Source organism: Aquarana catesbeiana, linkage group LG12 (genome assembly GCF_042186555.1).
Source record: "Aquarana catesbeiana isolate 2022-GZ linkage group LG12, ASM4218655v1, whole genome shotgun sequence".
NCBI lineage: Eukaryota > Metazoa > Chordata > Amphibia > Anura > Ranidae > Aquarana > Aquarana catesbeiana.
In genome coordinates this window covers 162,911,089-162,927,347 of record NC_133335.1, presented here as the reverse complement: position 1 = coordinate 162,927,347, position 16,259 = coordinate 162,911,089, and the positions used below count along the sequence as shown (strand labels likewise).

The 16,259-nt window shown below is 46.4% G+C and overlaps 1 protein-coding gene across 1 annotated transcript in view; it reads left to right on the top strand.

Annotated features, from left to right (window-relative positions):
• FBF1 (Fas binding factor 1) overlaps positions 1 to 16,259 on the top strand; it is a gene marked incomplete in the record, with an annotated part of 244,589 nt that overhangs the window by 123,493 nt on the left and 104,837 nt on the right. The window contains 1 exon segment of the mRNA XM_073606133.1: positions 11,460 to 11,993. Coding sequence (XP_073462234.1) covers positions 11,460 to 11,993 — 534 coding nt within the window.

The window sequence follows — 16,259 nt, the reverse complement described above, 5'->3', positions numbered from 1 at the left end:
GCACAGGCAGCGTGAGACTCGGTAGAAGCAACCACCTGCAGTCATGTTGGAAGCGGATGCTCAGCCAACGGACACTGCCTCCAGCCTTCCTAAGGTAAGAGCACCCTGGGGAAGGGTATTCTCTATCTAGGATGTATAGTTCCTGTCTAGGGGAGGGTGGCTCAGATCCCCACATGTTAAGGAGGGTCTAGTGCACTCCCAGGGTTGTATCCTAGAACTTAAAGTGACAAAGTTTTTTTTTTTTGCATTTTTTCATGTATTTCAGAAAGCTACAGAGAAGCTTAAATCGACACATAGCTCTAAAAAGAAGTGTGCCTCATGCAGGGACACATTAGGGGAGTCATGGACAAAAGGTCTTGTGTAGAGACTACATAGACTCCCTTGTTAAAGAGAGGGACTCTGAACAGGAGTCAGGACTAGTAGCCTCAGTAAAGGAGCTCTTGTCCACCTTTTCTTCATTTAAAGCCTTATTTGAGAGGTTTTAACATCCCAGTAATCCAGCTCCCAAGGATACAACCCTGCCTCAGGCTCAGGGCTCTGCTCCTGCCCAACCTGCATCTTCAGTTAGAGCAGAGGAAGCTCTAGGCCCTTCCGGAGGTGAACAGAGACAGCCAGACAGTTCCTCCTCCGATTCCCAAGAAGGTTCTGAAGGTGAGGACCAGGAGGGGGAGTCCAGGAAGTCCTCCAGATATAAATTATCTCTGGATGAGGTAGGGGACCTCTTAGGGGCTATATATACAACCCTCGGTATTCAGGCGGACAAAAAAACCCTGACCCTCCATGACCAAATGTACAAGGGCTTGGGGGAACAAAAGAAAAGTTTTCCCAGTACATAAAGTACTGGTTGAAATGATAAAAAAAGGAGTGGCAGGATCCCGAAAGGAAGCCCTTTTTTTTCTAGATCCCTAAAGAGAAGATTTCCTTTCGCAGAGGATCCAGCATCCATCTGGAATAAAAGTCCCAAGTTAGATGCCGCATTTTCCCAGGTCTCCAGACACACGGATCTGGCGTTTGAGGACATGGGGGCTTTGGCAGATGTCATGGATAAAAGAATAGACTCTCTCCTTAAAAAAACTTGGGACTCAACAATAGGCAATCTAAAGCCTGAATTGGCTGTCACAGTTGTCGCTCGTAATCTGTAGCACTGGCTCTCCCAGATCCAGGAGCATATTGAAGCATATTGAAGCTGGAACGGCCAAAGAAATCATTCTATCTTCCTTTCCTTCGATTCTTCGAGGTATCGCTTACATAGCGGATGCCTCAGCTCTAGCCAACTCTGCCAGGAGAGCCCTCTGGCTAAAAACTTGGCCAGGCGATAGCGCCTCTAAGGTCAAATTGTGTGGGATACTTTTGACGGGGAACCTTTTCTTCGGCCCAGGTTTAGAGACCGTTTTGGACCGCACAGCAGACAGGAAGAAATCCTTCCCACTTAAGCGGAAGACCCCAGTACAAACAAAGAAGGGGTTTCGTCCGCAAAGACGTAAAGAGACTCCAAAGCCAGAGGAGGTCAAAAAGGCTAGGGCAGAGGAGGGGCGATTTTTCGCCCTTCTGAACAGCCCCGTAAAAGCCAATGACTTCCCAACCACAGTGGGGGGAAAGACTGGGGGCCTTCCTTCCTTCCACAGTGGGAGACAATATCCCCCAACCAGTTTATCCTAGGGGTTATAAGAAGGGGGTACCTCCTGGACTTCACAAGTCCTCCCCCACGGAGATTCCTTGTCACGCATCTACCCAGATGCATGACAAAGGCCGAGTCTCTGTTGAGAGCATTGAGAGATTTAGAAAATCAGAATGTGGTTCACGGAGTACCAAAGGCAGAAGGAGAGGGATTCTATTCACACATCTTCGTAGTGAAAAAACCCACAGGAAAATTCAGATTAATTATGAATTTAAAACCCCTGAACAGGTCAGTGACATACAAAAGATTCCGTATGAAGACAATTTTCACAGTCAGAGCCCTGCTACCCCCACAACTGCTTTATGGTATCGCTGGACCCAAGGGACGCGTACCTACACGTCCCTATAGCGGAGGCTTCGCAGAGGTTTCTTCGCCTAGCAGTAGACTTAGGTGGAACAACAGTACACCAGTTTCAAGCACTACCATTCGGGCTATCCTCCTCTCCCTGCATTTTTACCAAGGTCTTGGCAGAGGCTATGGCCTTTCTCCGACTCCAGGGAATATCAATAATAGCTTACCTGGACGACCTGCTCCTATTTGCAGCGTCCCCAGTACAGTTAGCCAAGGATCTTGAGCTAACAAAGAAGGTCCTCACAGGACTAGGGTGGCTGCTGAACTTGGAGAAGTCCAGCCTGATTCCCTCACAACGCATCACGTACCTAGGGTATCTGCTGGACTCAACACTATTGAGAGTGTTTCTTCCGACAGAAAAGGTACTAAAGCTGGACAGCGCAGTAGCCACTCTCCAGTGCAACAAACAGCTCTCCATAAGATGTCTGATGTCAGCACTAGGTCTGCTAACCTCTTCCCTCCCAGCAGTGCAGTGGGCAGGTCTGCACTTTCATCCCTTGCAGTCCTTCGTCTTAAAGGTGTGGGATCACAGTCAGAAAGATCTAGACACCCTAGTGCATGTATCACACCAAGTAAAGAGATCTCTGACGGTGGAGGAAGGTTGCAAACCTCTCTCAGGGTCATCTGTGGTTCATCCCAGTTTCTCGGGTGGTAACCACAGACGCAAGCGGCAAAGGATGGGGGGCACATCTGGGTTCCCTTTTAGCACAGGGCAACTGGGAGGACGACGAACTAAGAAGGTCGTCCAATTGGAAGGAGCTGAGGGCAATTGGGCTAGCACTCAGGTTTTTCAAAAACTCCAGGGCCAACACGTTCAGGTGCAGTCGGACAACTCGTCTGCCATGGCCTATGTAAACAAACAGGGCGGCACGAGAAGCGGAGTGCTATTGGCCTTCGCATCAGACATTCTGAACTCGGCCGAGATCACTCTCTCACTCTCAGCAGTCTTCCTGACAGGAGAGAAAAATGTGGCGACTGGAATCCTCAACCAGGAGGTTTTCAATCTCAATCTAGAGAAGTGGGGTCCTCCGGAAGTGGATCTGTTCGCGTCAAGAGACAGCGCGAAAACCCCCTGTTTTTTCTCCCTAAACAGAGGGGAAGGAGCACGGGGGGTAGACGCATTGACCCAAAACTGGAATTTCAAAACATGCTATGCCTTCCCACCTCCGGTATTGTTGCTGGCAGTTCTGAGGAAGTTTCAGATGAAAAGCACGTCCCTGATTCTAGTGGCACCACAATGGCCAAAGAGGGCATGGTTCTCTGTAATCAAGCAGCTGGCAGTCGAACCTCACTTATTTCTACCACCTCGGGAGGATCTCCTCTCACAAGGCCCAGTCCTCTGTCCGCAGGTACAACAATGGAAGTTAGCGGCCTGGCTACTGAGGAGGGTATATTAAGATCTAAAGGATTTTCTGAGAATTTAATCTCTACCCTCCTCAAACAGCAGGAAGAAAGAAACACGCCAGATCTATAAAAGGGTCTGGGTACGTTTCAATGAATGGTGCGTGGAATTTCTTCAGTGCGGGGCAGACAAGGGTTTATCCATAAGTACCCTTAAAGGTCAGGTGTCAGCACTCAGTGCTTATTTAGAAAAGCATCTGGCCACCAACCCGTGGGTGGTCAGATTCTTTAGGGCTCTGTCTAGAGAGAGACCGGTTCAAGGCCCTCCTTTTCCCAAGTGGGACGTTTCTCTAGTCTTACAGAGCCTAATGGGAACCCCCTTTGAACCTTTAGAAGGGTGTCTACTAAAGGATCTTACGTTAAAAACAGTTTTTTTTAGTAGCAGTGACAACTGCCAGGAGAGTCAGTGAGATTGAGGCCTTATCTGTCAGACCTCCTTTTTGTGTTATTTTCCCAGATCGGATCGTTTTCAAGACTGATCCGGCATTTTTGCCTAAAGTAGCTTCTGGTTTCCACAGAAGTCAAGAGGTAGTGTTACCCTCCTTTTGTTCCAACCCCTCAGAGGAAAGGGAATCGAAATTTCATTCTTTGGACGTAAGGAGATGCATCCTACAGTACCTAGATCTGACTAAGACATTAAGAAAGTCGGACTCTTTATTTGTTTTATTTTCTGGGGCCAGGAAGGGGTACAGAGCGTCTAGACGCACTATTGCCAGATGGCTCAGAGCAACCATTGGTCAGGCCTATGCATTAGCAGGGAAAGAAATCCCAATGGGTATAAAGGCACACTCTACCAGAGCTATGGCAGCTTCTCAGGCAGAAAGAGCTGGAGCAACGCCAAAACAAATATGCAGGGCAGCAACATGGTCCAGCTATTCCACTTTCGTAAAGCACTACAGAGTGGACCTGGTGTCGGCAGGTGAGCAAGCCTTTGGGTGAAAGGTGTTGCAAGCTGTAGTCCCACCCTAACTGGTAAGTGCTCGTTCATCCTCTCATGGTAGCTGTCCTGAAAGACGAAAGGGGTAAATTAAAGTTACGTACCGGTAACATCTTTTCCAGTAGTCTTTCAGGACAGCCCTAGTTACCCACCCGAAAGTTTGGGGTGTCTTATAAAAGACCAGAACGCAGCATTATAATGATATGTGATAGTATGTTATTAATGTGTTCTTGTGTCTCCCCAGCTGGCCGGAGGTGATCTTGGAATTACCTGAGGTCTGGCAGGGGGAAGTAAGAATTTATGGGCTGGCGCAGTGTTTCCTAAAGGAAGAGGAGGAGACTATCTCTCATGGTGGCTGTCCTGAAAGACTACTGGAAAAGACGTTACCGGTATGTAACTTTAATTTTTCAGATAGTAATTTGTTCCATCTGAAAAATATAGAACATGTTCTCTATCTAAGTCTGTCTGAATTTTCGACAGAAAAAGTCCGATGGGGCATACACACGGTCAGAATATACGATGAAAAGCTCCCATCGGACTCTTTCTGTCAGAAATTCCGCTTGTGTGTACGCAGCATTAGGGAGGAAGGTAAGTCAAATAATCTGTTCGCTATAACTTTGGCGTACAGTTTAGTATCATGGTTAAGCAGAGAAATTGGCATGAAGTTTTGGGGAGAAGTGGGTTCTTTACCTGACTTCGGTAAGGTGATAATTAAGGCATTTAGCATTTCTGCCGTAAAAGTGGCCGAGGAAGCAGCGGCATTGAATACCTGGACTATGTGTTCTACTAGTAAAGGTTTAAATTGTTTGTAGTACTCTCCTTCAAACCTATCGGGGCCAGGAGCTTTGTTTGGAAGGATATCAATGACCTTCCCAATTTTAAATACTGTGAATGGAGCATTGAGGGTTATCAGTTGATCATTGGATAGGCTCAAGAGGTGGACAGAGTCAGGGAATGCCTGAATAGAGGCGGTATCTGGTCAAGGGTATTATCATTTTTCAGGTTATATAGAGTGCCATAATAAATGCTGAAGGCATTCGCAATAGCCTGCAGGTCAGATAATTTCTGTTTAGTAATTGGGTGGTACAGGAAGGGAATGTGAGTTTTGGCTTGGGCCCCTTCAATTTGCCGGGCTAATAATTTGCCTGCTTTGTTACCGCTCGCATAGGATTGCATTTTGAGGCACTTTTGATATTTATCAAAGTTTCCTAACAGAATAGAGCGTAGTTCAGTGCGTAGTGTGAGAATTTTGGATTTGAGCTCTGTGGAAGACCGCTTTTTAAGAGAATCTGTTGTCTGGGTATCAGCTAGTAATTTGTCAATGTACTGCTTCCTTTGCTGCTTATCACGTGTCCCATATTGTATGAAGAGGCCTCGCATATAGGCTTTATCTGCAGACCAGACAATGTGAGGGTTAAATATAGAGTCCTTGTTGTGTCTGAGGAATTCCTCTAGGTGTTTCCTTAAGAAGTTCTCGTAAGGGTCAATCTGTAGGATCCTGGTGTTCATTCTCCGTAATGAGATGGGAGAGAACTTAGGGCTGTCCTCAATGGTGATGCAAATCAGAGAGTGGTCCGACCAGGTGGCTGTGAGTTTGGAAGAAGAAGAAACTTTTTGCAGGGTCCATTGGTCTAGTAAGAATAGGTCGATGCGTGAGTAATGCCACGTACACACGAGCGGACTTTTCGACCAGACTGGTCCGACGGACCATTTGACCATGTGTGGGCTTCATCGGACCTGCAGCGGACTTTTTCGGTTGAAGAATCTGACGGACTTTAGATTTGGAACATGTTTCAAATCTTTCCAACGGACTCTAGTCCGGTCCAAAAGTCCGCTCATCTGTATGCTAGTCCGACGGACAAAAACCGACGCTAGGGCAGCTATTGGCTACTGGCTATCAACTTCCTTATTTTAGTCCGGTCGTACATCATCACGTACGAATCCGTCGGACTTTGGTGTGATAGTGTGTAGGCAAGTCGGTTCGTTGGGAAAGCCCGTTGGAAGTCCGTCGAAAGTCCGTCGGATAGACTGTCGGACCAGTCCGCTCGAAAAGTCCGCCGCGTGTACCCCGAATAAGAGAGCATGGCGATTAGTACGCGTTTCTTCTTGAGCGGGGTGTTGGCAGTGTAGATGCTATTATAGTCTTGTTGTTGCAAGGAGGAGGGTAGGTTTCCTTAACACTTAGGATGTCACATTGGGCTTGTGCAGCTAGTTTCCAGATAGATGATCTCTTAGCAGGGTGATTGAGTCCATTAGCATTGAATCTAGACAGAATCTTAATGGTCATGGTGAGGTGGAGTTGGTGGGTAAGGCACTGTTGTATACTCAGGGTAGGTTGGAGGATGCTTGCATGGATGAGGTAGGTAACTTCTTTATGGAGTTTACTAGTATGTAGTTGGGGTGCAAGTGAATGCTGATAACCGATGGTAGAGTCTTTACACGACAACCAGATGACAACTGTGGTTACAGGTCAAAGGAAGACAACTGGAGCAAACCAAAAGAAAGGAGAACAGTGCTCCTCTGGGGGAGAAAAAAAACAAAAACAAGGTGACAGTGAACATGTTAGGTGGGGTGTACAAGCCCACACCTAAAAGGCACTTCCTATATTGTAAATTTCTAATGACCTGAGTGGAGTCTTCATCACAAGGGGACCATCTTGTTAAGAAAGACCCACGACAGTTTAGAGCGATGTAAATTTTGGAACGCAGAGGCAGTGGTTGGGTTGGTTGATCCTCTGGAGAGCTTTGGTCCATAGGCAAGGTGTCAGATGGATACGGGATAATATTCCAGCTTTGCAGGAGACCGAGGCTATCTTGAAGTGAAGCCACTGCGTGTTTGGAGCTGTTGTGACTGATAGACATTTTCGCTGGAGCAATCCATTGGTATTGGATCTGGTGCTTACGCAGTGCTTTGGTGATTGTGTTGAGTTGCCTGTCGGTTCAGGGTATATTGGGAGAGATCTGTGAATAGTTGCAGCCGGCCGTAGAGGTCAGGCAGGATGCCCAGTGCTCTTGTTTTTTGCTTGAGCTGCTCTTTAACATGGAAAAAGTGAATCCGGGGAATCACATCTCCAGGCACCGTTTAAGGTAAAAATGGTGGTTTAAGGAGTATGTGAATTCGATCTATGACTAATTCGATATTTTTCAAATCTGATAGAAGAGCTTTAACCACTTCCTGCCCGGCCTATAGCAGATTGCTAGCCGGGAAGTGGTTCTGTTATGCTGAATGGGCGTTATATGACGTCCAGCAGGATAACATACCAGCGGGGGGCACGCAGCATGGCGATCGCTGGCAGGGCAGCCATCAGAAATTTTAGGGCCCCTTACACAGCTTTAGGCCTGGGCCCCCCGGGGTCCAACTCCAACATTGCCCAGGGCCTGCCCACTGCTCGTCCACTTCAGCCATGGAAGATTTTACCCCCTTCCTGACCGGAGCACTTTTTGCGATTCGGCACTGTGTCGCTCTAACGGACAATTGCGTTGTCGTGCGATGTTGTACCCAAACAAAATTGACGTCCCCTTTTCCCCACAAATAGAGCTGTCTTTTGATGGTATTTGATCACCTCTGCGGTTTTTATTTTTTGCGCTATAAACAAGAAAAAAAATTTAAATATAAACTAATTTCTTCATCAGTTTAGGTCAATATGTATTCTTCTACATATTTTTGGTAAAAAAAAAAAAAAGCAATAAGTGAATATTGGTTTGCGCAAAAGCTATAGTATCCACAAACTTTGGGGAATATTTATGGCATTTTTAAGGGATGGATTGTGCAGGTCGTGGATGGGGATGCGTCGTGGAGACTGGAGAGATGGAGGGTGCAGGATGGGGATGCGTTGTGGAGGGATGGATGGTGCAGGACGTGGATGGGGATGCGTCGTGGAGGGATGGATGGTGCAGGACGTGGATGGGGATGCGTCGTGGAGGGATGGATGGTGCAGGACGTGGATGGATGGTGCAGGACCAGGATGGGGATGCGTCATGGAGGGATGGGTGGTGCAGGACGTGGATGAGGATGCGTCGTGGAGGGATGGATGGTGCTGGGTGGGGATGAAGATGATTGAGTTGCATTGTGAAAATGGATGAGGATGACTTTGGGTGGGGATGAGAGTTAAACAGTGAAGAGGCTCTCCAAAATGTAAGTCTCTTATGCACCCAGAGTCATCAATTTTAACAATGTAACTCAATTATACCACATTACATATTTGAGACTTACCCTCCATGCTGCACTCTCGGATCTATCTGCATCATGGCACCTGTTATTGCTGTGTCCTGTGTCCATGTGCACCGAGCTGGCCACTCCCCCTGCCCCTGTCCCGACCAATCACAGTTAAAGTAAACCTGTTCTGTGTGTGTCTGTGTGCAGAAGAATCCTCCACTTACTGGTGAATATTAGTGTCTTGGATTCTTCTCTGCAGCCGCACACATACAAGTTCTTATCAGCTGTTTAACCTTTCCTGTTTGTAGATCTGATATCTGCCGGCGGGGGGGTTGCTATCGTGAAGTTTCTGAACCTGTTTGCAAATTGGATGAGCTGCTTAACATCAACCAGCGGGGCAGGGGGAGCGGGAGTTGTGCTGTCGGAAGTGAAAGTGTCACATCTTCTGGATGTTTTATTTACTGCAGTTCTGGATGGGGGGGAGCGGGCCCTGACCGGCCGGGCCCCTAGGGACACTTGGACCCCTTACATGTGTAATGCCTGTACCCCCCTGATGGCTGCCCTGATCGCTAGTGCTGTGTGTCAGTCTGACGGAGGCTTTTTACCATGTGATCAGCTGTGACCAATCACAGCTGATCATCTCGTGAACCAGGAAGTGCCGCTAAGCAGCTTTAGTTGGTTCGCGCTGGCAGGGAGAGCTGATTGGCATCTCTCCCTGTCAGAGAGGGGGGTCTGTGCTGATAATCCGCACATTGATTATCAGCAAAGCCCCATCAGATGTGCCAATCAACTGCCAATCAGTGCCCAATAGCTGCCAGTCTGTGCCCCATCAAGAACCCCAGTCAGTGCCCATAACAGTGCCAATCAGTTCCCCATCAGTAATGCCTGTCAGTAGCTCCTCATCAGTGCCGCCTATCAGTGCCAGTTATCTGTGCCCATCAGTGCTGCATATCAGTGACGCCTATCAGTGCCCATTTTTTTTTTTTTTTTTATTCTTTTTACATTTCGGTCTTTTTTAGTTTAGCAAAAAATAACCCCAGCGGTGATCAAATGCCACCAAAAGAAAGCTCTAATTATGGGAATAAAATGATAAAAATTTGGATTGGGTATAGTGTTGTATGATCGCGCAATTGTCATTCAAAGTGTGACCACGCTGAAAATTGTCCTGGTCAGGAAGGGGCGAAAATGCCTGGTATTGAAGTGGTTAATCATGCCACTTGCATAAGAGGATAGTTTAGAGGGCTGTACTGACTCTGGGATGCCGTGTATCTTAATGTTGTTGCAGCAGGATCTATCCTCAATATCTGCTAATTTATCTTTGATCCATTTGATGTCATGTACCTGGTCTTCTTGTACATCAATGATATTTACAGTAGCTGTAATGTCACCTATGTTAGCTTCAATGTGAGACATTCTGTCTTCCATTACAGAGATACTGTGACCAAATTTATGCATTATAGAGAACATATCGGATTACAGGGAGCTCCTTAGGGACATTAACATGTCCTTCAGTGTGGTGTCAATTACAGGCTGTCCCTCAGTGGGGAATGAAGCTATGCTGTCTGCCTAGGGTCCCTGCAGGGCCAGAGTGGGAGAGCGAGAAAGCAGCTGGCTCACCTCCTGGCTGACATCCGTCGGATCCGTCCTCATTTTGGCTTTGGCAGGGCTGCTGGATAAGGGAGATACAGGAGAGGCGGTCAGGGAGACAGTCCTGGGCTGTGATGGATCACCCAGTGTTTTCTGGTTACCAGAGCTCAACTTTGGGTGAGGAGAGAGCCATGTATGCTGCATTCCGTAAGTCGTCCATGGCGCCATCTTGGGATCGCCTCGCAGCCGGTTGAAACATATATGCTGTGAGCTTCCTCGGGAGTCTGTCGTCTTTCGGTTTTCCACGACATGATTCCTCGGGTGGTGAGGGCTTGCTGGCGGGGCTCGGGTTCAGACAGGGAGCAGACTCTGTGAAACTTGGACCGGTGATAGGAGCAGCCTTCTTGCCCATGTGCTGGTAATGCCCTCAGGTTTTTTTCTTTTTTAAGTGTTTGTAAATGCTGAGGGTTTTTTACCTTCATGCATTCTCTCCCCCAGCCCCCCTCCCTAATACTTACCTGAGCTCGATCTGTCTCCGGCAATGTGCACGAGAGCCTTGGCTCTCTCGGGCTTTCCCTCCTCATTGGCTAAGACAACAGTGGGAGCCACAGGCTCCCGCTGCTGTCAATCACAGCCAATGAGGAGAGGAATGGGATGAGGCTAAGCCACGGCTCTGTGTGAATAGACACGCAGAGCCCCTCATTGCAAGCTGCTTGCTCTGGGGGCACTTGGCAGGGGCCAGGAGTGCTGACTGGGGACTGGGGACCCCAGAAGAGGAGGATCAGGGCTGCTTTATGCGAAAACACTGCACAGAGCAGGTAAGTAACTGTATGACATGTTTGTTATTAAAAAAAGAAAAAAAAAATACTTTTTAATATCACTTTCAGTCTGAACTTTCACCCTGCATGGTTACTTCCTATATTTTTTGCCTTCCCTGGCTCCTTCTTATCAAAATGCTAATGAAAATTCTAAATAAAACATTTCCTTTTTCATTACATACCTTCTTTTAGGCTCAGTGGTGTCATCAGTGGTTCTATGTGCTTCTCTATGCAGTGCAGAAAGAATATAGCTGGTGGGAGGGGCCTTCAGTGTCCTGTACATGCGTGCTTTATGAAAAAAAATCACTGTGCCTTACTTCAGTACTCCACTCAAGAGCCCTCAGCCCTGATAAAGGCAGTGGGTTGTCTCTTAGGAGGAATTATGCAAATCTCAAAATGCCTCCATGGGTGAATGTCAATCTGCCAAGAGCAGGGACATATTGGTTGTAGAGCTTTGAATCGTATTTCTTTATAAACCTCCATAATCTATGAGTCTATTAAAGCTGCATTTTATCTCTTGATTTACAAACAGATTTTCTGAGGATGGTAATGAAAACTTGAAATCTGATGCAAGGTCGCTCACTGCCACTCCAGTAGCTCGAAGTCCAGCTCATGGTGCAAAGAGTGGGGCTGATTGGTTGGGACTTAAAGATGATGATGTACCAGATCTGTCTTCTTCTGTTCCTTTAAAAGAACCATCCCCAACATCTGTAGTAATGCCAAATTCTGTTGGACGTCCCCCATCTGGAACAAAACCAGATAACAGAACCACTCCTCAGCCAAGAAACAGCCAGACTACACCCCAGTCAAAGGCCAATCACGCTACACCACCGCCAAGAAGCACTGAGACTACGTTTGTGCCAAGAGCTGGTGAAATTACACCTGTGCCAGGAACTGGTGAGCCTCTACCCCAGCCAAGAGGCTCCAGTGCCGAGACCCATATTGTGCCTCAGGAAGATGAGTGGCTGATTTCTGCCTTGGCTCGTAAGAAAACCCAGAACCAAGAGAAGGTAGAAGAGCAAATAGGGCAGAATCAAAGTGGACTAAAAGAGGATTCCAGAAGGGGGTTAGTATTCTAACTGGTATGCAAAATTAAAGTATATCTAAAGCCAAAACTTTAAATGTAGAGTTAAAATGCCTTTTAGATTTTATGCCCTCTGTATACCATTGGGGAGATTTCACTTTCTTCCCTGTAGTCAAAATGGGAAGTGGGAGGTAATTAAAAAGTGGGGGTAATCAAGTTCAGTTCAGGATTCAACTTCAGGTTTTAAAGCTGTCAGATCCTGGCCAGTGTGGGTAGAAAACAGCAGATTGAGAACAAATTGTCCTTCATCTACTGTGGCTGAGACAAAGTAGACATTACAGATCTAATAGACCCCTAATATCTCAATAAAGAGGACCTGTTACCAGAAAATTACTATCACATAAGGGCATTGTCAGCCCCTCGAGAAAGTAATAGTTTTGTTTAAAAAAAAAAAAATGTCAATGCCCCTTTCCTCCACACACATGCATATAAAAATATACACACGTAGGGCAATTATTCAATACATCGTAGGTACACTGCGTAAGAGAAATAATTATTAGCTTAGCTTATTATGCTTAATCCTAACTTGATGATGAGCTATAAAGGTTTTTAAACTGTCACCAATAGATTATTAAGTGCCATAGTTTACAGCCATTTCAAAGGCAAATGTAATTTTAGGTCTTGACATATTTGGTATCTATTACCTTGAGTCTCGATTTTTTTTTTTAGATTTAATAACATTTGGAAACTTTACTGTGTTTGTGTGCACTAAAACACATTTGAGTGCATTTACTAAAGAAAATATACATTTGGATAACAGTTGTGCCAATATCGGAAATATGTTCTGGAAATTTAAATATGTTTTCAAGCAAAAAATGCACACTTTTACCAAGTGTGCAAAAAGAAATGAAAACATGCCTCAGGTAGTGAAAAGCTTGAAGTGCACTTAAACTGTTTTTCTCATTTTTGGGAGGTGTGTAGAAAGGTGATAACCTCTGTGTGGTGTTTTTATGCTGTCTGTGTTCACCTTGGGTTGATTTTGTTCCCTCACTTCCTCCCTCTGATGACCAATGCCTTCAGGACCAGAAGTGAGTATAACCGCCCCAGCGTGGACACAGACAACAATCCAAACCTAACAAAGGTTCCTTTTTCCTACTGGTTATGGCTGAAGGTAGTTTTTGATAGAGTGTAAAGGGATTAAGAATGCCCGTAAGGTCTTTTTTTTACTACTAATGAGGTTTACCTTCTCTTTATTCCAGTGATTATCAGTGGGAGTGAAAGAAAATCCCAAATTTAAATGTGATCATTAGAAAATGAATTGTAGTGAAATCTTCCAGTGGGAAACTGGTTCTTCTGACCCTGGTGACTAGCAGAGGGAATTCCCTCACTTTGGAGGGTTTTTCTCTCTCTTCCTGTTGTGAGTCTCTGTACTTCTCACAACATCACAGCCCCCTGCCTCTCTTCTAAAGAGTTCTTCTGTTGGAAGCAGTTGGCTGGCTGTTGGGAAGAGTTGTGCAAATATCAAAATGTCCTAATGGATGAATGTGAGTTTGGAGGAGTGGGAGTTCCTAGGCAAACTGCCCACATGTTATGCTGAGCCTCCAAACAGAAAGGACTGAAATCCAATGAATAAAAGGGCCAGGGTAGTTAGACTTTGGAAGAGAGAGCTACATGATGCTGAATGTCTTCCAGCCAGGAAAAGAGACGGGCTGTATCTGACCTGTAAACACCCCCCCCACCCCCGGTCAGTTAGAATCGACGCACTTACCCCATCTAGGTCGTGGGCAGTGCTTTTCCTGGGCAGCGGCTTCACTGCGGCTTCCCCTGTGTCTCCTCCTCCTCTACCTTTTCTGCTCCAATACGAGTGCTTCTCCTCTGGACCAATCGGGCCTCAGGACCCACTTCCTGATTGGCCGGGAGGAGAATCGGAAAGACAATAGCGAATATTAATTTGCTATTGCCACACACTGAGGCTTCACCCTTTTTTGAAGCCTCAGGCTCTAATCGCGTGCTTCTAAAAAAAAAAAAAAAAAAAACCTGATTGGAATCCATGCGTCCGGCGCCCTGCATGTAGATTAGGGGCCGGGCACGTGGATTGGGGGGGGGGGGGGGACAGCTCCGATGAGCCGCCACTGGCTAAGAGTTAGGCAGGCTTGTCACCAGGACAGTAAATAAGGGAAGGTCATCCCACTGGGCATTCAGACAGCACTGAAACCTAGACAGAGTTTCTAACCCTTTCTTAATCAAAAGCAAAAGTGTTCCACTTTAATTACTGGTTATTTTTGCTATACTTTCCTCGTAAACTGCTATACTCATTTCATCCCTCTGTAATAAAGCGACTCTGTTGCCAGTCTGAGATTCCTAGGAAAAGAAGAAAGTAAATATTTACTTCTGCTGTGCTGCCATTCTATGAATGGAGTACAGGCAGATGAATGAAAGGACTCCCTTCTCCAAAGACCTCCCAACTCTTTGGGAATGAGGGACACCTATTAGCAAAAGTATGTAGGTATTAAGACACACCCTGCCACGCCCACCTAACAGCTTAAGGACCGTCCCACATACATGTACTGCGGCAGGGTGGCCCTTAAGCACAAAATCACGTACCTGTAAGTGATCATCTTCTTTGGCTCTGGGGTGCGTGCACAACCCTGCAGCCCTGCTTCCGCTGTGATTGGACACAAAAGAGGAAGGGGAAAGGTTTGGGACTTTAAATGAGGTATACATATGATAATATGTGCCTCCATCCCTGATTCAAATGAATAATAGAAAAGAAGTTGTGACTTTGTATGAGGCAAGTGGCATCTAAACAAGACAAAATCTATATAGTGACTAAATGACTTTATTCACATAAAAGAGGGTATAGAATCGCACTCAGTATGCAGTACATTAAAAGCCACTACGTAATGTAAATGTTGGAAGAAGTACAGTTCATAGACATATGAAAATGACATATAAAAACATTCAGATAGTTCTTGTATGATTGGACACAGCGGGAGCCAATCACCGGGTCCGGCGGACACGATGTCCACCGGAAACCCCGGAGATCCTTCGTAGAGAGGCAGAATGGCGGTCTGCCTATGTGAACAAGGCAGAACGCCCTTCTACCAGAGAGGAAAATGGATATCACGAGTTTCTGCAAAGCAGAAACACGGATCTCTGTTTTCCTTTAGTCAAAACACTCCCCCTACAGTTAGAAAGCACACATAGGGAACACATTTAACCCTTTGATTGCCCCTGATGTTAACCCCTTCTCTGCCAGTGTGTCAGGGCTGGGCTCAGCCCTCCCTTCTCAGTGCTCAGCTGTCGGTTAATTGCCAGCACTTATCGTTCCACAGTGCCTCACCTGGTGATCATTTTCTGCTTTTCAGCCAGCCCCTTCTGGCTATTTAAACTGCCTGGTTCATTTCTCCCATGCCTTCGCCTTGGTCAATATATCTGTAGATTCTCTGCTGTGTTCCTGTTAAAGACTTGCCTGGCTGACATCCCTTCTGGTTCCTGATCCTGTTTGCTGTCTCCGCTCAACTACGCTGATCTCTGGCTTCCTGATTTACTGGCTTGCACTGACTACCCGCTTTGTTTACCAAACCCTGGCTATGTTTTGACTATGTTTACTATTTGTACCATTTTTACCACTATAATAAAAGGTGTGATATTTACTGCATTTTCTGTCTCCGTCTTATATATGGTTGACAGTAGGTGATGGCCATAAATTCAGAAGATGCAGGCAGTCCACCTAGTGGTAATATTTTTTCAGGATTGAATGAGCAGGATTACCACATGGATCAGTTTGCCATAGCGTTACAGATGCTCCTGATTTGCACTGCTCACCTGGATCCTTCCACTGTGGCCGTTTCGGTACAACAGATGGGGCAGGCCATCCCTGCTGCTGCGCCAGTCTCTGTGCATGCACCCGCCTCGAATATTACCTCTGTAAGAGGTATGTCTGGTTCCGCTCCGCTTCCCCAGTGATTTGGGGGCAATCAGAGGGTTTCTCAACCAGATTTGGATATACTTTGAGATGCTGCCCCAGGCGTTCCCCACGGACAGAAGCAAAGTAGGCTTCATCATTTGTTTGCATTCTGATAGAGCCTTGGCTTGGGAAAACCCTCGATGTGAGACGCAAAAACCCATTGTCCTAAATTACCCAGAGTTTGTGGCTTTCTTTTAAAAAGGGTATTTGACGCTTCCGCTCGCTCCACTTCTGCTGCCATAAGCCTCATGTCCATCAGAGTACGAGAACTGTTGCTGATTACGCCATTGAATTCCGTACTCTGCAGCAGAAGTCGCTTGGAACAATGAGGTCCTCGT